The sequence below is a fragment of the Lathyrus oleraceus genome, chromosome 7 (genome assembly GCF_024323335.1).
Source record: "Lathyrus oleraceus cultivar Zhongwan6 chromosome 7, CAAS_Psat_ZW6_1.0, whole genome shotgun sequence".
Lineage (NCBI taxonomy): Eukaryota > Viridiplantae > Streptophyta > Magnoliopsida > Fabales > Fabaceae > Lathyrus > Lathyrus oleraceus.
The window spans coordinates 236,130,551-236,154,054 of NC_066585.1; the positions used below are offsets into that span (position 1 = coordinate 236,130,551).

The 23,504-nt window shown below is 41.2% G+C and overlaps 1 protein-coding gene across 1 annotated transcript; it reads left to right on the forward strand.

The window, feature by feature from the left end:
* Window positions 1-22,461: 22,461 nt before the first annotated feature.
* Window positions 22,462-23,185, forward strand: LOC127105843 (phosphatidylinositol/phosphatidylcholine transfer protein SFH8). Its single transcript, XM_051043053.1, has 3 exons — window positions 22,462-22,560; window positions 22,682-22,795; window positions 23,030-23,185. Exons 1-3 carry the CDS (start codon window positions 22,462-22,464, stop codon window positions 23,168-23,170), a joined length of 354 nt encoding a protein of 117 aa, XP_050899010.1. The 3' UTR covers window positions 23,171-23,185.
* Window positions 23,186-23,504: the final 319 nt, after the last annotated feature.

The following is a 23,504-nucleotide window of genomic DNA, read 5'->3' on the forward strand; positions in this document are numbered from 1 at the left end:
TGCGTAGTGACGTCGTTCGTCCAAAACCCAATCCACAACCCCATAGTTAGCCGAACTACGGCTTGCTCTGATTCTCATTCCAGATGAGATACGTAGGCATAAGACGCGATGTCTTAGCGAGCACACATCCCCCAACCCATAGGTCAGCCGAGCTACGAAGACTCTGATTCTCATATTCAGATGAGATACGTATGCAGTGGATGCGACATCCGCGCGAGTCATTTTCATTTAACCCTTTTTTTTGTTGTAAACAGCACAAGATAAACTCACACCCTTTAGACAAGAACTACAAAAGTGGATCCCGTAGAGTACTACGGATGCGTAGGGGTGCTAATACCTTCCCTTCGCATAATCGACTCCCGAACCCAAGATTTGGTTGCGAGACCCCGTCTTGTCCTTTCCTTTTTCAAGTTTACTTCGAGCGTTTCCTTTCCCTCCTTTGGGATGAATAACGCACGGTGGCGACTCTCCTGTCTTTTTCTTTCGCCGGTTGTTTTTTCGCGCACTGTATTTTTCAGGTTGCGACAGCTGGCGACTCTGCTGGGGACTCCACTGGGGACACTAAGAAGTTGACCTCTTGCTGGTCCATCTTCCCTAAGCGAGTCCCTCCTAGCTCGTGTGATTTCTTGTTCATTGGGTGTTCATGCTTTTGTACATTTATTTAATTACTTGCTTGCATTCGTCTGCTGTATCTGTTGGAGCTGTTGTTTGTTTGTTTGTTGGGATGGGATGTTCTACGAGAGATAAGCCCATTACCCAGGCTTGAGTGCACACACAGGTTTTAGAGTGGATGATCATGAGGCTTGCGTGGCATGTTGCTACGTTAAGTCGTTCGTGAAGAACCACACCCAGACGAGGTTTCTCTTGGATATATTATGTCCTACGGATGTTCCGTAACGACATGATGTTCCTTTAGAAATCGTCGACTCTGGTGACCATTTCCCGAGAACTCAGTCGAGGCCTCTCCTCCGAGACGTGATTATGTTAGCTCTGGTGGGCGCATTCTCGCTGATCAATCCGAGGACCCCGAGACTGGGAACTTGCTTTAGGATGTCTTGTTGAGGGGAGTTAGTGGAGGTCTTTTATCCCGTAATAATGCCAAACCTTCAGTGGTAAACGTATTATTCGCGACTGAAGGGCTGAAGTTGACGAACTTCTGTTCTTAGAACCTACCAGTGAGGGGCGGGCTAAATTCAGGAAACCTTAACCTCCAACCAACCCGGTTTTCTGGAGCAGAGCTTTGATCTTGTATTATATTCCTCAGTGGTTTTCTCTTCAGACAGTGTAACCCGACAGATGTTCAAGCAGATACAGCAATCCTGATTGACATACCACTGCATTGCATTCACATCATCACATCATTTGCATTCATATCATTTAACACATGTTTATCCTTTTCAAGGGGGTTTAAATCTTCTTCTTGATTCTAGTCGGGGTTTTCTTCTTACACTGTTTATCAAATGTGAGACTGGAATCAAGGGGGTAGAATGCCTTTTGGAATTGATAAACATGTCATTGCATTTGCATAGTCATCCGCATGTCTTGCATAACAGGTACCGCCACAGTGTTCTCAGTTTGTTTGGTGTCCCACTAGCAGGATAGCTGACTCAGGCATTCACCGATACGGTACCCGAAGGAATCAACAGAGAGCGATGGAGAGCCTACAAGCAGAGCTCGCCGAGATGAAGATTCGCATGAATCAATTCATGGATTTGGTTCAAGGGGTGGCTCAAGGACAATAGAAGCTTAGATTGTTGGTACAGAGGGATCCCCCTATTACTCAACCGGAGATGTTGGCTGATCCTCCAGCTGGAGAGGCTAATGGTCCCAATGGACCGGGGCCTATCCCGATCCCGCATGTCAACCTAGATCAACAACCCATTCAGGATGGTCAGGATGATCAGTTCCCCTTGCTTCAGGAAGACTTTGGCATGGACCCCATGTTTAGAAGATTAGAGGAGAGGCTGAAAGCTGTGGAAGGACAGAATCTTCTGGGAGTAGATGTTGCTGACTTGGGGCTGGTCCTAGGTGTGAGAGTGCCACCAAAATTCAAGGTCCCGATATTTGACAAATACCATGGCAGCTCTTGCCCCAAAACTCACGTGCAAGCCTATTTCCGTAAAATGGTTGCATACTCTGATGACGAGAAGCTACTTATGTACTTCTTCCAGGATAGCCTAGCTGGGGCATCCTTGGAATGGTATATGAGGCTGGACAGAGCCCACATCCGTTGCTGGAGGGATTTGGCAGAGGCTTTCGTGAAGCAGTATCAGTATAATGCAGACATGGCTCCGGACAGAACTCACTACGCCAAAAATGACTTTTAACAGCGCATCTTAGACAGCGCTTTTAAAAGAAAGCGCTGTCTAAGGTTAAAATTAAAATAAAACACGGAAAATGTTCCAAAAAAATAATGAAAGCGCTGTCTAAGGGGGGGTCTTAGACAGCGCTTTCTAAAACCGCTGTCTAAGACCCCCCCTTAGACAGCGCTTTTAGAAAGCGCTTTTAAATATAGACCTTAGTCAGTGCTTTTGATAAAGCGCTGTCTAAAGTCTTTAAATTAAAAAAAAAATTAAAACCAAAAGCGTGTCGCAACCTGAAAAAATACAGTGCGAAAAAAAAACAACCGGCGAAAGAAAAAACAGAAGAGTCGCCACCGTGCGTTATTCATCCCAAGGGAGGGAAAGGAAACGCTCGAAGTAAACCTGAAAAAAGGAAAGGACAAGACGGGGTCTCGCAACCAAATCTTGGGTTCGGGAGTCGGTTATGAGAAGGGAAGGTATTAGCACCCCTACGCATCCATAGTACTCTACGGGATCCACTTTTGTAGTTTTTGTCTAAAGGGTGTGAGTTTATCTTGTGCTGTTTACCCAAAAAAAAAAGGGTTAAATGAAAATGACTCGCGCGGATGTCGCATCCACTGCATACGTATCTCATCTGAATATGAGAATCAGAGTCTTCGTAGCTCGGCTGACCTATGGGTTGGGGGATGTGTGCTCGCTAAGACATCGCGTCTTATGCCTACGTATCTCATCTGGAATGAGAATCAGAGCAAGCCGTAGTTCGGCTAACTACGGGGTTATGGATTGGGTTTTGGACGAACAACGTTACTACGCAATCTACCAGATGCTCGACCTTTGGAGACTTACTCGCCAGTAGTAGAAAGAGTAAACGTGTTGCTTTGGGTTTTAGGGTTTGGGATGCTCGAGGGCAAAAGGCAGTCCTTGACGAAGGAACCGCGCTACATGTGGGGATATGAATACAAAACACAAAACATGTATCTCAAAGTAAAATGCCACCAAGGGGCTCAAACATTGCCTCCTATCGAGGTCTTCCAGCTAAGAAAGCGATAAAGTATGAGAGAGGGAAAAAATTACCACACGGATAAAGATCCGAAGTTACAGCAATTAAAGGAATGGGAAACCCAGGGATCCTTCCAAGCTAAACACCATTAAAGAAAGTGAGTCAGTACAGGTAATCGGAATGAAACCTCCAGGGGGTATCCCACAAATAAAGTGGGAAACCACGCAAGTTATCCCTGCAAAAGTTAGGTGCCTTCACAAAAACTCAACAAAAGGGTTAGTGAAGCAAAATAGGGTAACCAAGAGTTGCCCTCAAATCAAAATGTAATCACATAAATCATGCCCTTTCAATTCACTAAAAGCTCATAAAAAGCAACCAAAGGTAGGAGGCCTAAACCTCTTGTCAAACACATGCATCAAAAGGGTATCAAATTCACCCATAATACCTCATATATTTAGAGCATTCAAATTAAAGGCATAAAGATGATGGATATAGGGCAAACCTGATTGGAGAAGAAAAATCAAATGGCAGGGTTTGCTTGAGCTGAAAGTCTGTGAGTCAGAATGAACCTTTCAGAGTTGCCTGGAGGTTGCTGCAGAGTAGCTTGTAGGTTTCCCTTCAGGTTTTGTCCAGTGTTTTGTTCCAAGGAAACCTCAGAGTATTTTGCTTCTCTCCCTTTTCCTCAAGTGAATCTCCCAGTGTAACTCCAAGTGTCTTTTCCTCTACTGAAACCTCAGTATTTATAGACTGATTTTCGTGGGTAATGGGCTCAAATGAGGGAGACCCAAGTCCAAAATAATTTGTTATATTTTATTTATTTATTTTAATTATTTAATCAATTAATTAATTAATTAATTATTTTATTATTTTTTTTTTTTCGTTTTCGTTTTCGTTTTTTTTTTTTTCGTTTTCGTTTTTTTTTTTTTTTTTTTTTTTTTTTTTTAGGAAAAATGAAGGGTAAATTTTGGGGTATTACAGCTGCCCCTATTCAATCAACTGGAGACCCGGAAGGAAGATGACAGCTGCTTTCGTGCTTTCGAGGTATCAAGGGATTGAATACAATAAAAGCCCAAAAATTTGCACTGAAGTGAAGTGAAGTAACAATGTCTGTCAGAATCGGCAAAGAGGTGGTCTTGAAAGAAGAATCCGTTTGGTACGGTGAAAGTCAGTCTGAATATCGAAAAAAGAATGTTAAACTGGATACCAAAATAAATGGTAACACAGAAATAACCATGGCCTGAATGCCGCTCAACAGTCTGAATACTGGAAAGGATTTCGATCTGAACATCGGAAAATTGGCCTGAATGCCACAAGTCGCATCGACCTGAACGTCGGAAACTTCTTCGATCTGAACATCGGAAAAACTTGGCCTGAATGCCACTTCGGTCTGGATACCGGAAAATCGGCCTGAATGCCACTTGGCGCATCGACCTGAACGTCGGAAACTTCTTCGATCTGAATATCGGAAAATTGGCCTGAATGCCACTTCGATCTGAATATCGGAACATTGGCCTGAATGCCACTTCGATCTGAATATCGGAAAATTGGCCTGAATGCCACTTCGGTCTGGATACCGGAAAACTGGCCTGAATGCCACTTCGATCTGAATATCGGAAAATTGGCCTGAATGCCACCTCGATCTGAATATCGGAAAATTGGCCTGAATGCCACTTCGATCTGAATATCGGAAAATTGGCCTGAATGCCACTTCGGTCTGGATACCGGAAAACTTCATGCCTGTCAGCATTGGCAGAAATAGGGAATGATAATAGAGGCGGCGCATGGGCCAATGACACTTGCTGGGGATAACAAAGGTAAGTCATGAACAATCTTCAGTCTGAGTACTGGAAACAACTTCTAGCTTATCACTTGGGATACCGAGAATGTTTTATGCTTACATGCGTATGTTTGAATTTTTCAATGGCGTAATGCTCCATGAAAATGGAAATGCTACGCGATTTGGAAGGATGCAATGCAATATGATTCTACATGCAGGGATGCGAAATGCTGGGTAGAATGCCAAGCCGGGGCAAGGGGATCTGCTGGGGAAATGATTACCATCCTCTGGGCTCTGGCCAGGCTGCTGGAGATACACACCATAATGAACTCTGTGGGGAGATGACTAGCCATGCGGTGTTCTGGCCATACCGAGACTCTGATCGGGGAAAGAATGACATTGGAAGCCTGCTGCTGAGGAGAGCTACAATGATTCTGGCAACCACGGTTTGCGAGAGATGACTCAGGAGGGGGAGCAAACACTGATACGGTACCGAGGTTCTGCTTCAAGAAAAGAAACCATGGATCTGGCATTGGGATTATCGATCTGGCATCGAACTCTAAGGAGCAGCCACTTCTGTTGGGAAGATACAGTCTGGCACTGTCAACTCCGCTGGGGAGTGTATGATCTGGCACTGTCAACTCTACTGGGGAGTGTATATTCTGAAACAACCGCTTGGGGAAGTACGGTGGTGAGAAACAGCTGGGGATTGAAGAATCCAACGCTCTGATCAGCTCTGCAGGGATAAGACACCGAATTTGTCTGTTGGTGACTTCACTGGGGAAGATATTTACGATCATCTGCAGGGAATTTTAAGGAAATGCCCCGAGGGTATCTGTTTTGAATAGACGATCCAAAGCACTTAAAATTTACAGCAATTTTAAATGTTTATTAAGCATGTACCTGTAAAGCCCTTATGTGTCATGATGCAATGTTTATCAAAAATTCGGACGTCATTTTTGCAAACAAAACAGTAAAATGAAAATGAAAACAGAGATATACTGAATAACATGATTTTATTGATTGAACAGCCTGAATAGGCATTTACATCAGGAAGCAATCCCTAGAAAGAGGTAATCGCACAAAAGATAAAAACAAAAATTAATCTAATGGCAATGTGAAATGGATTTCTATTGGGTTCCAATTCTGCTATGACTTGCCCGTCTTCAAGATCCTCTAGATGATCAGCTTTCTGAAAGAGTGATTGGACTGTTTCCTATCCTTCAAAAATTTCCAGTCATTGGCACGAGATGAGATTCAGAACTACTCAGAACGCAGTCATTCGCTTAATCCCTAACTTTTGCCTGGATCGCCCTTTTCGGGTTTTCAATCCACCGGGATACCCATTTTTGCCTAAGTTGCCTTTTCAGGTTTTCAACTTACCGGGTGTACAATCTTTTTTTTATTTTTGTCCCTAATTTTTGCCCGAACCTTTTCATTTTCTTGGTTCGTCGGGATGCCCATTTTTGCACGGACTACTCTTTTTTACTGTCCAGCGGGTCTATTTTATGCGAAGTATTTTTTAACTGCGTCTGAGTTCACAGGGGAAGTGAAGTTTTCACCATCCATAGTTGCAAGCATTAAGGCCCCACCATCAAAAACCTTGGTGACAATATACGGTCCATCATAGTTAGGAGTCCACTTGCCCCTGTGATCTGTCTGAGGAGGAAGGATCCTTTTCAACACTAAATCTCCGACTTGGAAACAACGAGGACGCACCTTCTGATCAAAAGCTCTCTTCATCCGACTCTGATACAACTGCCCATGACAACTGGCTGCCATTCGCTTCTCTTCGATAAGACTTAACTCATTGAACCTTGTCCGAATCCATTCAGCTTCATCTAACTTGACATCCAACAGGACTCTTAGAGAAGGAATCTCCACTTCAACAGGTAGGACCGCTTCCATACCATACACCAGGGAGTAAGGGGTTGCCCCGGTCGATGTACGTACTGAAGTGCGGTACCCATGCAAGGCGAAGGGTAGCATCTCATGCCAATCTCTGTACGTGACGACCATCTTCTGCATAATCTTCTTTATGTTTTTATTTGCCGCCTCAACAGCGCCGTTCATCTTAGGACGATAGGGGGAAGAATTGTGATGCTGAATGTTGAAGTTCTGACACAACTCCTTCATCATTTTGTTGTTGAGATTAGAACCATTATCAGTAATGATTCTTTCGGGAATCCCATAGCGACAAATGATTTCTTTCTTGATGAAACGGGCAACCACATGCCTGGTGACATTCACGAACGACGCTGCTTCGACCCACTTGGTGAAATAGTCGATGGCAACAAGGATGAAGCGATGCCCATTGGAAGCAGTCGGCTCAATCTTTCCAATCATATCAATGCCCCACATGGCAAACGGCCACGGCGAAGACATCACATTCAGAGGATTCGGCGGTACATGCACCTTATCAGCATAAACCTGGCATTTATGACACTTCCGAGCATACTTGAAACAATCTGATTCCATGGTCATCCAATAATAACCCGCTCTCAATAATTTCTTAGCCATTGCATGTCCGCCGGCATGAGTACCGAAGGAGCCCTCATGAACTTCTTGCGTCAACATGTCTGCTTCGTGTCTGTCCACGCATCTGAGCAAAACCATGTCGAAGTTCCTCTTATACAGCACATCGTCTTTGTTCAAGAAGAAGCTGCCTGCCAATCTTCTCAAAGTCTTTCTGTCATTGTTGGATGCCTCTGCAGGGTACTCTTGATTGTTCAGAAAGCACTTGATATCGTGATACCAAGGCTTGTCATCGACTACCAGTTCAGCAGCAAACACATACGCGGCCCTGTCAAGGCGCATCACATCGATCCTGGGAGCATGGTTCCAACGAATTACCTTGATCATGGAGGATAGAGTAGCAAGTGCGTCTGCCATCTGGTTCTCATCACGAGGTATATGATACAATTTTACCGTTGTGAAGAAAGTCAAAAGTCTTCTCGTGTAATCTCTGTAGGGGACCAGAGTGGGCTGGAGAGTATTCCAATCACCATTCACTTGATTGATCACCAGAGCTGAATCTCCGAAGATGTCCAGAGTCTTGATTCTCAGATCAATGGCTTGCTCAATGCCCAAGATACAGGCCTCGTACTCAGCTTCATTATTGGTGCACTCGAAAGTCAGAGGAGCGGTGAAAGGCATGTGGGCACCTTTCGGAGTTGTAATGACAGCACCAATTCCACTTCCTCTAGCATTGACAGCCCCATCAAACAACAAAGTCCACTTTTCGTTTGGATCAGGTCCCTCCTCAACAACTGGCTCTTCACAGTCTTTCATCTTGAGGAACATGATGTCTTCATCTGGAAAATCAAACTTCATCGGCTCATAATCATCAATCGGCTGCTGAGCAAGATAGTCTGACAGGATACTCCCTTTGATGGCCTTCTGTGACGTGTACTGAATATCATACTCTATTAAAATCATTTGCCAACGAGCGACCCTTCCGGTGAGAGCTGGCTTCTCGAATATGTATTTCACTGGATCCATCTTAGAAATCAACAAGGTAGTATGGTTCAACATATACTGCCTCAGTCGGCGAGCAGCCCAGGCCAAAGCACAGCAAGTTTTCTCAAGCTGCGAATATTTGACTTCACAGTCGGTAAACTTTTTGCTAAGGTAGTATATGGCATGCTCTTTTCGACCAGACTCGTCATGCTGTCCCAATACACACCCCATCGAGTTCTCAGTCACTGATAGGTACATTATCAGAGGTCTCCCAGGAACTGGAGGTATAAGGATCGGAGGTTTCTGTAGATACTCTTTTATCTTCTCGAAAGCCCTTTGACAATCTTCATTCCACCTGATAGCCTGATCTTTCCTCAGCAATTTGAAAATTGGCTCACACGTGGTTGTTAGGTGAGAGATGAACCTTGCAATGTAGTTCAACCTCCCTAAGAAACTACGAACTTGCTTCTCTGTTCTTGGCTCAGGCATTTCCTGTATCGCTTTTACTTTGTCGGGATCCACCTCAATCCCTTTTCCGCTAACAATAAAACCCAGCAATTTTCCCGATCCCACCCCGAAAGTGCACTTGTTCGGATTAAGTCTCAGTTTGAATTTCCTCAAATGCTCAAACAGTTTCTGCAAATTCACCAAATGTTCTTCTTCTGTCTGAGATTTGGCAATCATATCATCCACATAAACCTCGATTTCATGATGAATCATATCATGGAACAGAGTTACCATAGCTCGTTGATATGTTGCTCCGGCATTTTTCAGACCAAACGGCATCACCTTGTAGCAGAAGGTGCCCCATGGGGTTATGAAAGTTGTCTTTTCCATGTCCTCTGGTGCCATCTTGATTTGGTTATAGCAAGAAAAGCCATCCATGAAGGAGAATACCGAGAACTGAACTGTATTATCCACCAAAACGTCGATGTGAGGTAATGGGAAATCATCTTTAGGGCTAGCTCTGTTCAGATCCCGGTAGTCGACACACATCCGTACCTTTCCATCCTTCTTAGGTACTGGGACGATGTTTGCAACCCATGGTGGATAATTGGTGACTGCTAGAAACCCTGCATCCAACTGCTTTTGTACTTCTTCCTTTATCTTGACAGCCATCTCTGGTCTTGTTCTTCTGAGTTTCTGCTTGACCGAAGGACAACCTTCTTTGAGAGGCAAGCGGTGTACCACGATGTCTGTGTCCAGCTCAGGCATGTCCTGATAAGACCAGGCGAAGATGTCAACGTATTCTTGCAGCAATTCAATCAGCCCTTTCTTCACATCATCTCTCAAAACAGCCCCTATCTTGATTTTTCTCTTGGCGTCCTCGGTGCCGAGATTAATCACTTCAACAAACTCTTGATGCGGTTGAATGACCCTTTCCTCTTGTTTTAATAACCTAGTAAGTTCTTCAGGGAGTTCACAGTCTTCATCATCCTCTTCTTCAGCTTGAAAGATTGGATTTTCAAAGTCGAAGCGAGCCGTAGCAGAAACGTTATCAATAGGATCCGGTGATGTGCATCTGCATGAGTGATGGCATGTGCTTATGAGTGTGAAAGAAAAAAAGTGGAAACTAAACAAAACATTGCCATTTTTTTTATTTTGAAAAACTGCAAAAATAGAAAGACAAGGAACGAAATATTTGAATGCAAAAAGACGTCCTTTATTTATGATAAAAAATGCAAGTGTCACATAGATGGGCCCTACAATGAGTCATTACGCCCTGGGCAGGACGTAAGACTTGGATATGCATGAATAAACAAAGAAAATTACTCTTCAAGAAGAGTGACTTGGATAATCTCTTCAGAAGACCAATTGTTGATGACTTCACCCGGGATCCTCGGATGCACCCAGTTGTCGATGTCGCAATCACTATCCCCATCTTCATTGTTGACCGCAGAGACTTGACCATACTGAATGATGCCAACACTGGAGAAAGTGATCGGCCCCTGAAGTGTTGTAGAAGTCAAAACTGGCTGATACCTGTAGCACCTCAAATTTGCACCTATCATTGTACATACATTCTCATATTAGGTCATAACATAACATGGTCCATTGCATAGCATTGCATTGTCCCAGTTGCCTCAAGTGCAAGCAAGTCAAGAATTAGGTCAAACTGATCAGGAGATCAGTCAACCAAGCAAGCAAGGGTGTTTCTCAAGGAGCCAAGGCCCTAGGGTTTGTCCAACAAGTTCACATGACTTGGAGGTCCATTTGAAGTGTTTAAGTCAAGGGTTGGATGTTCAGAAGTCATCAATTCACGCACAGTCAGTCAGAAACCCTAGAAATTCAAAGTTGGTCAACTGTGGTTGATTTTATGGTTTTGATGGATGGAAATGGTCTGAAAGAGCTTATTCATGTCCCAATAGGCCTCATATATCATGGCAAACAACATCATTGAAGAATTTGAAGCCAATCAGAAAATTTCCAAAAATAGAAACTGGACCTGTAATTTTAACTGCCAAAAATGGAAACTTCTTGATCCCAAACTTGCATCATGATACAAGCTTCAAATGAATTTTTGCCCAACATGAAAGTTGAAGATCTTGTTCTCCCATTTCCAAAAAGTCCAAGAACTCTCAATCCCCATGTATGGTTGTCAAGATATGATCAAATCATTTTCACAAAATCTTGAACTTCAAAAGGCCATATCTCTCAAACCATTTGGCCAATTTTGGTGGGGTTTTTTCCTACAAACCACATTTCATCTCCTCTTTCCAAAAATATAAACTTCATGAGCCAAAACATTGCCAATCAAAATGGCATTTTTGAACCTAGCACATGTGAAATTCAAGTGTGGACCAAAGTCGACTTTTTGATTTAGCAATTTTTAACACTTTTGGCCATTTGGGATTTGATTAAGGTGATATTTGAGACTTGTCTAAAGCCCAAACTCGGGCAGACTTGCACACTCCATTTGCCTTTGGTGCAAAATTAGCAATTTTGCAATTTGATTCATTTAAGCAAAGTTTGATTAACACATGATTAGCATTGCTTAAACAGTCCATATTTAAGACATTTTCTGTCATTTGAAGCAACCCTAGCAGCTGAAAACACTCAGAAATTCACTCTCTCTCAAAATTCATCTTTCTTGCCTTTTCCAAAAATCTGCCAAATTCTCAAAAGAACCAAGCCTTGCCTTGCTCGATTCACCATTCAAGCAACATAGTGAGCATTTTTCAGCCATCATTCTACATCTGGAAGCTCACTTTCCCAACTGTTTTCAAAGGCACTCTACCATGGCAGATCGGATTCAGAGCTAAATTGGTGTGTTTCAAGCCAAAGTTCTTCACACATTCTTCATTTGGGACCTTAAAGGGCAACTGTTGCAGGCATTAAAGACCAAACAACACCTGAATCTTCATCTGCTCTTCAACAGGGGTTGGTTTTCGAATCTTTTGTTTCTCAAATCTTTGCCATGCTTAGTGTAGGTCTTGGTATGCTGATTGCTGTGAACTTTGTCTCATGTGAAATGGTTAAGTAGTTTGCAAGAAATCTGAAAATGAAGATTGATGGTCATATGCTTTTTTTGCTCGATTCTCTTTCAATAGTGCGTTTCCATGAAAATTGATGTTGGATTTGTCTTTACTATGCTTGGATGAACATATTGATGTACTCATTATTCATTTCTGGAAATTTTTGTTCATGAGCAAGTTTTGGTGTTGAATGTTCTTTGGTTCGATTCATGATGCACAGCATGTTTTAATGAAAACTGATGATGGATTGTTGCTTGTCTTGCCTTGCTGAACGTTTCTATGTTTTCAATTTGTATTTCTGGGATTTTTTCTGAAATTCGATTTGAAGGTGATGAAGATGCATCACTGTTCCATAAACCCTAATGTTCATAAGCCTTGCCAGCTGTTTTTGTCTTATTCGTCTGCATGCCACTGTAGCTTCATGCACCAATTAAAACATTTCATTTCAGCGAGAAAAACGACGCCGTCCCATTTAGTGGAGTCCCAAAATTACAGCATTACCATTCTCGGTTATTTTAAATCCATATTAATTCATTTATTTCATATATTATTTCATTTGATCATCAATTTTGAAAAATTCATAACTTGCTCATTTTAATTCCAAATTCAGTGGGAATTTTTGCATCATGTCCTGTTTGATGTCTAGTTTTTTGTCATGATTTTTAATGAATTTTCTGATCATTGGTTTTTAAATGGCCTTAGGGTTTGTATAATGTGACCAAAAATGATACATGTTGCCAAATCTCTTGTGAAATAAGGAGGATGCATCCATTTGATCTGAAATTTTTTGTGCTTAATCTACACTCATTCATGTTTATTTTGGTGTAAAGATCATGATTTTATCATATGTGGTTTGTGAGATATGAATTTTTGAAGTAGGGTGTGACAACTTGTGTCACACCAATGATATGTAATTTCATGATTTTTGTTGACATGCTTCCTGGCCTTCAATTAATGTGAAATTTTACATGATCCCTCTCTTATATGTCTAGTTGACTTGTGATTTTTCCTGGATTTAATTATGCCATTTTTTAATTGTTTGAGATTTGTCTTCCCTGCCTAGTCAATTGTTGACTTTGTGTGATACATCTTGCCATTTCATTTGGGAAATTCTCATATCTTATTGGTTGATCATGAAATTTTACATGTGCATACTAGACATCTTGAGCTTTGCATTGGTGTTAATCCCATTCATTTCTCATCTGTTTTCATTTAGTTATGATTTTTTGAAGATTGACACATGTTTGTTTGACTTCTTTGTACATGCTTGAATGGGTTTTGACTTTCTGATTTTTATTGACCATCTTCGCATGATCCAATTGAGCTGAAATTTTATATGCATGTCATGTTATGAATTGTGATTGAGCATGAATTATTTGGTGATTTTTGGAATTGATTATGTTCACTTTTGAGCTAAGTCTTGCTGTTGACTTCATTGAGCATGTTCAAATTTGCTTTGACTTCATGATTTTCATTGACTGCCTTCCACTTGTCCAAATGTGATGAAATTTGACATGCTTACCATGCTAGGTGTTAGGATTGAGTATGAATTATTTGATGTTTTTTTGAAAATGTTTGAGTTGACTTTTGATGCAAGTCATTCTGTTGACTTCTTTGAGCCCTCCCTTGCCATGCTTTGACTTCTTTTGCTTGTGAATTGATGATGATGCATGATATAAACTTGAGACCAATTGAGCTTGCTTCTTAAATGTTTGAACTTGATTTTGTTTGACTTTCATTTGCTGTTTTGACTTTCTCATTCCTTTTTGACCCTAGGCTTGTCCTAGTGGTCCAGTTACTCACTGTTGAGCTTATGTTTTCAGGTTGAACACCAAGTGACTAATGAGATCAATTTCTTTTGATCAAGCTTGACTGCTTATTGTGAGCTAACCTTTGTTTTGTAGGTGGCTTGACTCATGTGATTTGAGTCTTGTGCATTGCACATCTGATTACCTGATTTGTCTGTTGTTTCTCAATTCCTTTTGCTTTAGCTGTTGAAATGTGTACTGATTAGTTTGACTATTTCAGGTACCATTAGTTGCTTAAGTTCTTTGAACTTGCTTTGCTTTGCTATTTAGCAACTTGCTTGAGGTATAATTCCTTTTTCTTCATGTAGTTTGGAAGACCTGGCCTGTTACTTGGCCAGGCAACTGTCTGAAGTCCTCCTTAAGAGGCAATGTTTGTGTATGGTTAAATTGTCCTTGTACAGAGTCAAAGACCTCCTAAGTGAAGAGGCAATTGGCAGAACCAAGGGATAAGCAACCTATCCCCTGCTATTCAGTGTGTCTTCTGTTTTGCTCACACCACTGTGTTGATGCATTACAGATAAAAACTCAAGATCTTGTGCAATTGCACAGTTGAGTCAGTTTCAAATGTGTAGAAGGGTTCCCACCTTCTGAACCCACACATTCTTGTCTTAAGCTCTCCCAGGCCAGGGATAGAAGCTGTGAGGTCTCATCTTCACTCACCTTTCATCTGCTTCACCTTAGCCCCTCAATGGCAAGGTTAAGAGCACCACTCACCCCATTCCAGAGGTTTGTTTGTTGAGGTTGATATGACCCCTCGACTAAAACCTAACCCATGCTTGAGCCCCCTTGTTGGTGTGTTTATTTTATGCTGGATGTGCTTGTGTATGCTTGTGTGATGTGACTGTATCCCCTAGGTTGTTAGACTCCGCGTAGTCTCGTTTGCATGTCAATTAAGGTAGCACGGTTCCTTCGTATAGGACTTCCTTTCTTGCTTGAGCTTTTTTAAAAACACAAACAAACATCATCCCCTCTTAAGGATACGTTAACTCCTTCTACTACAGATGAGTAAGTCTCCAAAGGTCGAGCATCAGGTAGATTGTGTAGTGACGTTGTCCACTTAAAAAACACAAACCAACAGTAATAGTTTGGCCGAACTACGGCAACTCTGATTCTCATGTCCAGATGAGATACGTAGGCACGAGATGCGATGTCTTGTCGAGTTTGACTAACAACTAACACTAATCCTTTTCTCTCGCCCTCGTTGCGATTGAGACCTCCCCTTTCTCTTGCCCTAGTTGCAATCGAGACCTTTGCTTCCTGTGCAAGTTAGGTTAGGTGTGGCTTGCTTCCTGTGCAAGTCATGTCTAGGATAGGTTGGCCCTTGTGCCATTTAGCTAGAAACCTTAACTTAGGGTTGATTTTGCATGACAACATCTAGGCTCGAGTCGTAGTCTCCCTAGAGTTGTGTCTCCCTCTGTTATCTGGTTAGGCCAAGTCTTTTGTCCCTGCGTAGGGGAACTACATCGCCCTGATCTTCATACCAGATGAAGTATGTAGGCAGGAGATTGAGCTGATCTCTCCGGGCGCCTTTTCTTTTCTTTTGTGTGTGTTGTTTGACAGTTATAGGCTCGAGTCCCCGACTCCCTATCAACTTGTTGTGTTGTTGTGTGCTTGGAAGCCGATATAAGTCCATCGAGTGGCATTTGGGTTCCAGTGTGTGTGTGTTTTGGTTCGGATGCTGATGTAAGTCCAGCGATTGGCAGTCGGGCTCCACGTTTGCCTTTGCCTGCTTTTGTTTGTGTGCGTTTCAGCCGAGCTACGAATGCTCTGATTCTTCTCTCGTCCGAGAAGATACGTATGCATAGGATGCGATATCCTAGCGAGCATGTGTCGTTTCCCCAGTCCGAACTACTTCGACTCTGATGTCTATGCCTGATAGACTAAGTAGGCCCAGGATGCGACATCCTGCCGAGTCAGTTTCAGTCAGTTTCTTTTGTCTCTTTCAGCCAGTGTGTGTGTGTTTGAGCAGTGTTTTAGCAACCATTTCCCTTCCTATTGTGCGTGGATCCCGTAGAGTACTACGGATGCGTAGGGGTGCTAATACCTTCCCTTCGCATAACCGACTCCCGAACCCATACTCTTTGGTCGCGAGACCATGCTTTTTCCTAGGTTTACTCTGAGCGTTTCCTTTCCCTCTTTTGGGATAAATAACGCACGGTGGCGGCTCTGTTGTTCTTTCTTTTCCCGCCGGTTTTTCGCGTAATGCGACAATACCCAATCCCGAACTTATCTTCTTTCACTGGTAATTCCAACAGACGCCCCCAACCGGGAGCAACACCTGAATCCACCACGGCCAGTGCCTGCTTAAAGGATGAGATAGAGGCACTCGCTTTAACCTCTTTCACAGACTCTTGGACAGACAAATCTTCAACCTGGAGGATACCTTTGTCGAGCAAGGCCTGGATACCTTGTTGTAGCTTCAAACAACCTCCACTCTGAGTGGCACAATCCAAACAACCCTTCCCACAACCGGGGAAAACGTCAGCCTTCAACAAGCATCCTTTGATATCCAACAATGGAGTCTTCAACTTCAACACATCCTTAATGGACTTGGCTTCTCCCTCTACCAAATTAACATTTGCACCACCATGCTGGGGCATGGGATTGTTGACGACATTCGGAGCCGGTGCAAGGTCGATGGCCTTTGAATCTATGAGGTCCTGAACTACGTGCTTAAAAGCTTTGCAGTTCTCAATGTCATGGCCAGGTGCCCCAGAGTGGAAGCTACACCTAGCGTTGGCGTCGTAACCCGCCGGAAGTCTACCAACAGGAGGAGCCAGAGTGCGCAATTGCACAAGTTGTAGTTGTTGAAGACTAGAAAGCAACTGGGCGTACGACATTGGAAGGGTGTCGAAACGCCGGTCCATCGTCCTTTGCCTCTGTTGATAAGCGGGTCTGTTACCCGGTTGTTGCTGCTGTTGATACTGAGCTAGTTGACGTTGTGATTGTTGTTGTTGTAGTGGTGCTGCAGCTGGAATGGTCACCCCTGCGGCAGTACCTGTTATGCAAGACATGCGGATGACTATGCAAATGCAATGACATGTTTATCAATTCCAAAAGTATTCTACCCCCTTGATTCCAGTCTCACATTTGATAAACAGTGTAAAAAGAAGACTAAGCCGTTGATGAGAACCAAGAAAATTCCGACTAGAATCAAGTGGAAGATATAAACCCCACAGAAATGGATAAACATGTGTGAATGATTATGAATGCAAAATGATGTGATGCAAAATGATGTGAATGCAGTGCAGTGGCATGTCAATCAGGATTGCTGTATCTGCTTGAACATCTGTCAGGTTGCACTGTCTGGAGAGAAATTAAGAGTACACCAAACAAAGGTCATGGGATGGATCATGTTATCCTTAATATCAACCACCCATTTTGGTGGATTATGGTTTACACCTTATCAACACCCGAGTTTCATTGATATTAAGGATACCTGATCGGATTAACCATGAATCAAGGGTTTGTTGCAAGTCACGAGCATGGAGTTTAGGTTAAGAACCACCCAAAAGGAGTGTACTAAGGTTTAAACCTGCCAAACATGTTCTACAAAAGGTTCCCATAGTCATAATCCCATCTTTCGGATATTATCAGAGGAACGACTACTCGTATTCCAACAATATTCTCAAGAGAGACTCTTATGAGTGTAGTATCGCGTAACAATCGTATCAAATCTTACATTTGAACGACTTTCGCACTACGTCCTACGAATAGGCCAAGATGGGTTAGGTAAACTAAGGTCCTTGGCTTCTTAGGTCTATATTGGAACAAGTAATGTCTAACCACAACTTACTTATGTGACATTATTGATCTCAACATGACCTCCACCAAGTGAATGGGCTTGCAAGTCAACTCGCTAAGGAATACTCCACACAAGTTGACAGGACTATGCCATTCTCCTATCTTAAGTGCACTCGAGTTCGGGTATAGAACTCATCTCACAAAAATCACCAAGCAGCCATAGCCAACCAACAGATACAACAATGATATGTACACAATGTAATAAGGTAAAGCAGGTAAATAAATAACTGTACAAAAGCATGAACACCCAATAAACAAACAAACTACAAAAGCTAGGAGGGACTCGCTTAGGGAAGATGGACCAGCAAGAGGTCAACTTCTTAGGGTCCCCAGCAGAGTCGCCAGCTGTCGCAACCTGAAAAAATACAGTGCGAAAAAAAAAACAACCGGCGAAAGAAAAAACAGAAGAGTCGCCACCGTGCGTTATTCATCCCAAGGGAGGGAAAGGAAACACTCGAAGTAAACCTGAAAAAAGGAAAGGACAAGACGGGGTCTCGCAACCAAATCTTGGGTTCGGGAGTCGGTTATGCGAAAGGAAGGTATTAGCACCCCTACGCATCCATAGTACTCTACGGGATCCACTTTTGTAGTTTTTGTCTAAAGGGTGTGAGTTTATCTTGTGCTGTTTACCCAAAAAAAAGAGGGTTAAATGAAAATGACTCGCGCGGATGTCGCATCCACTGCATACGTATCTCATCTGAATATGAGAATCAGAGTCTTCGTAGCTCGGCTGACCTATGGGTTGGGGGATGTGTGCTCGCTAAGACATCGCGTCTTATGCCTACGTATCTCATCTGGAATGAGAATCAGAGCAAGCCGTAGTTCGGCTAACTACGGGGTTATGGATTGGGTTTTGGACGAACAACGTTACTACGCAATCTACCGGATGCTCGACCTTTGGAGACTTACTCGCCTGTAGTAGAAGATGTAAACGTGTTGCTTTGGGTTTTAGGGTTTGGGATGCTCGAGGGCAAAAGGCAGTCCTTGACGAAGGAACCGCGCTACATGTGGGGATATGAATACAAAACACAAAACATGTATCTCAAAGTAAAATGCCACCAAGGGGCTCAAACATTGCCTCCTATCGAGGTCTTCCAGCTAAGAAAGCGATAAAGTATGAGAGAGGGAAAAAATTACCACACGGATAAAGATCCGAAGTTACAGCAATTAAAGGAATGGGAAACCCAGGGATCCTTCCAAGCTAAACACCATTAAAGAAAGTGAGTCAGTACAGGTAATCGGAATGAAACCTCCAGGGGGTATCCCACAAATAAAGTGGGAAACCACGCAAGTTATCCCTGCAAAAGTTAGGTGCCTTCACAAAAACTCAACAAAAGGGTTAGTGAAGCAAAATAGGGTAACCAAGAGTTGCCCTCAAATCAAAATGTAATCACATAAATCATGCCCTTTCAATTCACTAAAAGCTCATAAAAAGCAACCAAAGGTAGGAGGCCTAAACCTCTTGTCAAACACATGCATCAAAAGGGTATCAAATTCACCCATAATACCTCATATATTTAGAGCATTCAAATTAAAGGCATAAAGATGATGGATATAGGGCAAACCTGATTGGAGAAGAAAAATCAAATGGCAGGGTTTGCTTGAGCTGAAAGTCTGTGAGTCAGAATGAACCTTTCAGAGTTGCCTGGAGGTTGCTGCAGAGTAGCTTGTAGGTTTCCCTTCATGTTTTGTCCAGTGTTTTGTTCCAAGGAAACCTCAGAGTATTTTGCTTCTCTCCCTTTTCCTCAAGTGAATCTCCCAGTGTAACTCCAAGTGTCTTTTCCTCTACTGAAACCTCAGTATTTATAGACTGATTTTCGTGGGTAATGGGCTCAAATGAGGGAGACCCAAGTCCAAAATAATTTGTTATATTTTATTTATTTATTTTAATTATTTAATTAATTAATTAATTAATTAATTAATTATTTTTTTTTATTTTTTTTATTTTCGTTTTCGTTTTCGTTTTCGTTTTTTTTTTTTTTTTTTTTTTTTTAGGAAAAATGAAGGGTAAATTTTGGGGTATTACAAAGCGCTGTCTAAAGTCTTTATTCCCTCCATGTCACGAAAAAAAAGTTATTCCCTCCCAAATCCTAAAAATCCTACATTCTTCTCCCAAACCCTCAATCAGAGCTTGCTTCTCTTTCTCCCAAATCCACTCCCCCTTCTTCCAACCCTCAATCAGAGCTTGTTTATCCTGTGTGAAAGATTCTTCCCCTAAACCCTAACCCTTTCCCCCATTATATGTATGATTCTTATCCTGTGTGGTTTTTCACTACTGATTGGATCCGTGCAGGCTCGCTTCATAAACATGCTTCCTTCTATTACGAGCTCTCCTTCCCCGGACGAGCTTCCTTCAACTTGTAAAAACTCTCCTTCAACTTTATTTGTTCTCTCTGTATGAATCTAACCCTTTCTTTTTCGCAGGTCTTAAACCCTAACTATTAAAGACTTTGTTTGTTCAAAATTTCTCAAACCTCAAAGAATTTTTGAACCTTTCATTACTAGTAAGTTATTTTTTTCCATTCGGTAATGTTATTCCTAACAAAAAATGGTTATTTCTACTCTAGTTTCTTATTTAATAAATTTTTCTTCTTCTATTTTAAATTTTGCTCTACCTTGCTAATTGGTACTACTTTCCCTATTCTTTCCATGATATTTTCGTTTTGAATGCAGGGGATGAAACATAAAATGAGTGTTAAATTGGTTTTAAATTTGGGTGGTTAGAGGTTTTCATTATATAGAATGCCAAGATGAGAAGCTTTTGGTATTTCTTATGACATGATACTAATCTGTGTGTTCGACAAGGATCAAAATGGTTTCATCACTGCAGCTGAGCTCTGTCATGTTATGACAAATCTTAGCTAAAAGCTGAAATATGAAGAGGTTGACGAGATGATTCGCGAAGTTGATGTTGACGGTGATGGTCAGATCAACTATGAGGAGTTCGTTAGAGTCATGATGGCTTATTTGTTTTTAAAATAATGTGTTTCAAATATTGTGTATAATTAAATTTTGACTTTTAATGTCAATAACGGCTGAATGCTTGCCCTTGGTCTTATAGGAATAAATAAATTTGGGACTGCTCTAGTTTTATTGTGTAAGTGTCATGCTACTATCACTTCCCTCAGCGTGGTTGATACCCATAAGAGGTCTTTGGTACTAAGTACATGGTAGTTCATTTTTTAGATTCTATTTATTGATCACATGTTCTTGGGTTTACTATTCTATTCTAATTATGTGTATTTTTATTGTGTTAGTCGGAAGAGTTTAATTTTGAGTACATGGCAGTGCATGTCCCCAAGAGCAACACTGCAACTTTTCATTTCTTCACAAAGAAATTACGGTACAACAATGATGCTGAGGAGGAGAATGCTTATGTCATAAGGAAGCAACTTAAGGTATATGATCCTATAATCCAATTCACTATTTACTTGATGGTTGGTCACTAGTCTGTAGGGAATGATAATTTGCTTTTCAACTAGCTAAATTCCTTTTGATGCAATGTGTTACTCTTATATGGATGAATGTTCTTAGTATGTATTTGGTAACCGTTATGCCTGTTGTATTGGAAGACATATTCAACTTCAACTCTAGTATATTATTCTATTAGAAAGCTCAAAAGAACTAAGTAAGAAATATCCTATGGTGCTAGTTCTCATATAGATATGTTAAAATTTCGTAGGACTTTGTCAAAAAGACACTTTCATACCTATTAACTTGGTCCACAATTACGTAAGCAGAACTTGAAAAATAATGTTATAATTTCGTAGGACTTTTTGAACTTTTCATGACCACTGTCGTGGGTATATCTCTAATTCTTTATTTTCTTGCTGCTATGCAAATCAGCCACCCATAAGACTATTGATGAATGACGAGACATCAAGCAAGAACTAGTGAGGTGGAACTACTCAAGTGCCTTCACAACTTACAAGGGCACTAAATTCTTTGTATTGATGCCAATTGGATTTGTCTCCAAGAGGTAAGTATCTATTAAAATTGAAATCAAATTGAAGGAAGTATTGGAATCAAATTGAATTCAAACCTAAATGGGACAAATTTACTTACTTAAGTATTCTGCTTGTTAAGTGTTTCAGAACACTCTGTTTTTATACTTAGATGACACTTCATCTACTTTGTTTTTACAAGTGCAGAAGCTCCTAACCAATTTCTCATTGAAGATAAATGTTGGATTGGAGAAGGAAAATATGAGATATGTTGCTCCTGTGATGGCTATGTAGTATTGAAGATCTTTCTACATTTCGCTACAAGTATTGGTCATGAAAGAGAGAATCATCAATATATGCTCCAAATAATAATCATGTAAGGTTGAATTGTTTTATGCTTTACATTCTAATTATTTTATAGTCTTCAAATAATAATATTATTTCAATTATATTACTTTTATTTTGCAGATTATGAATGATGATATTGATGAAGATTTTCAATCCATTGAAGATGAAGAGATTAAATTTTTAAATTTTTTTAATAGATGATGGTCATTTTAAAGATGTTATTTTGATTATAAATGATAATTGACATTAAGATATATACAATGAAGATGTTATTTTGATTGTGAAGATGTTATTTTGATTGTTAATGATGTTTTTATATTAGGTTTTTGTATGACAAATTGATGCGCCCCAATGGTTTGGACGTGTCATTCGGATTCTTAGCACCCGCGACCGTCAACTTAGGTTTAATCTTAAGTAGACCGGATACCGTGACGGAGTACGTTCTTCGGATCCTCATGGACAATAAAGATGCGGATGTTATACTATATACCAGTCTGACTTGTATTATGCTGACAGTTGATTGTGTTTGCAAAATTTTGTAGATGGTTCTCAATGGTGAACCACGCCGGGCAAGGCAAGTAGTAAAGGTTCTCAACAGCGATGGGAAGGTTATTGCATATGTAAAGCCTCGATACCCAATGGTAACTCTTTGCATGGCCGATTGTTACCTTGATCAAGTGGAGCCAATTTGGTGCTTCACACATTTTTCTCAATGGTCTATTTGTCATATATCACTCTCACTTATGCTACTCCCACCTACAGGTAAAAGGAAGCGATACATCTACTGCTGAATCAGGGTCAGAAGCTGAAGATATAGCTTCTCCAAAAGCAAGGAAGAGCTATTCGAACCTTAGGTTGACCCCTGTTCGTGAGGAAGTGAGTCTTGATCTGTTATACAAATTTCTATTTGCTTTAGATATATAAGAATAACTAATTTGACAGGATATTGTGGTGTTGTTTGATCTACGTAGCTGACTCCATATTGTGGAAAAAGGCTTTGGCTGTTGTTGTTGTTTGTTGCAGTCCACAATATTTAAAGATATTGTGAGACGACGATGATGTAATCAAAGTATAACATTAAGATTCTCATTCACTTTGTGTTTTTGTCAGGCTAAGGTGGTAGGAAAGACAAGCTTTGCTAATAACTTGTCCGGGTATGATGAATACGTTCCAATGTTAGACAAACCTGTTGATGCTGAATGGAAGAGGCAGGTATCTCTACAGAGGACTTATACCTTTAAAGGTTGGTGACTTCTTGGCATTTATTGATGCACCCTTTTGATCTATCTTCTTATTTTTCTTATTCACTAAACTTTCACCCAATTGCACAAATAGGTCTATGATGACTGTTTCTGGACTATGCCACTATAACTTAGGTTTAGCGTTCATGGTTGTAAAGATTATTTATATTGCACTTAAATTTCAAAAAGACTTTTGATGATAGTGTCTGTTTAAGATCTAAACCATTCGTCGACTTATATTCCAAGAGTTCTAGATTTTTGGAGAGTTGGGGATTGTAGGCATTGCTTAGTTTCTTGATGTGAGTTAGTATTTAATATGATTTTGTCCAGCAAAGATTAACAAT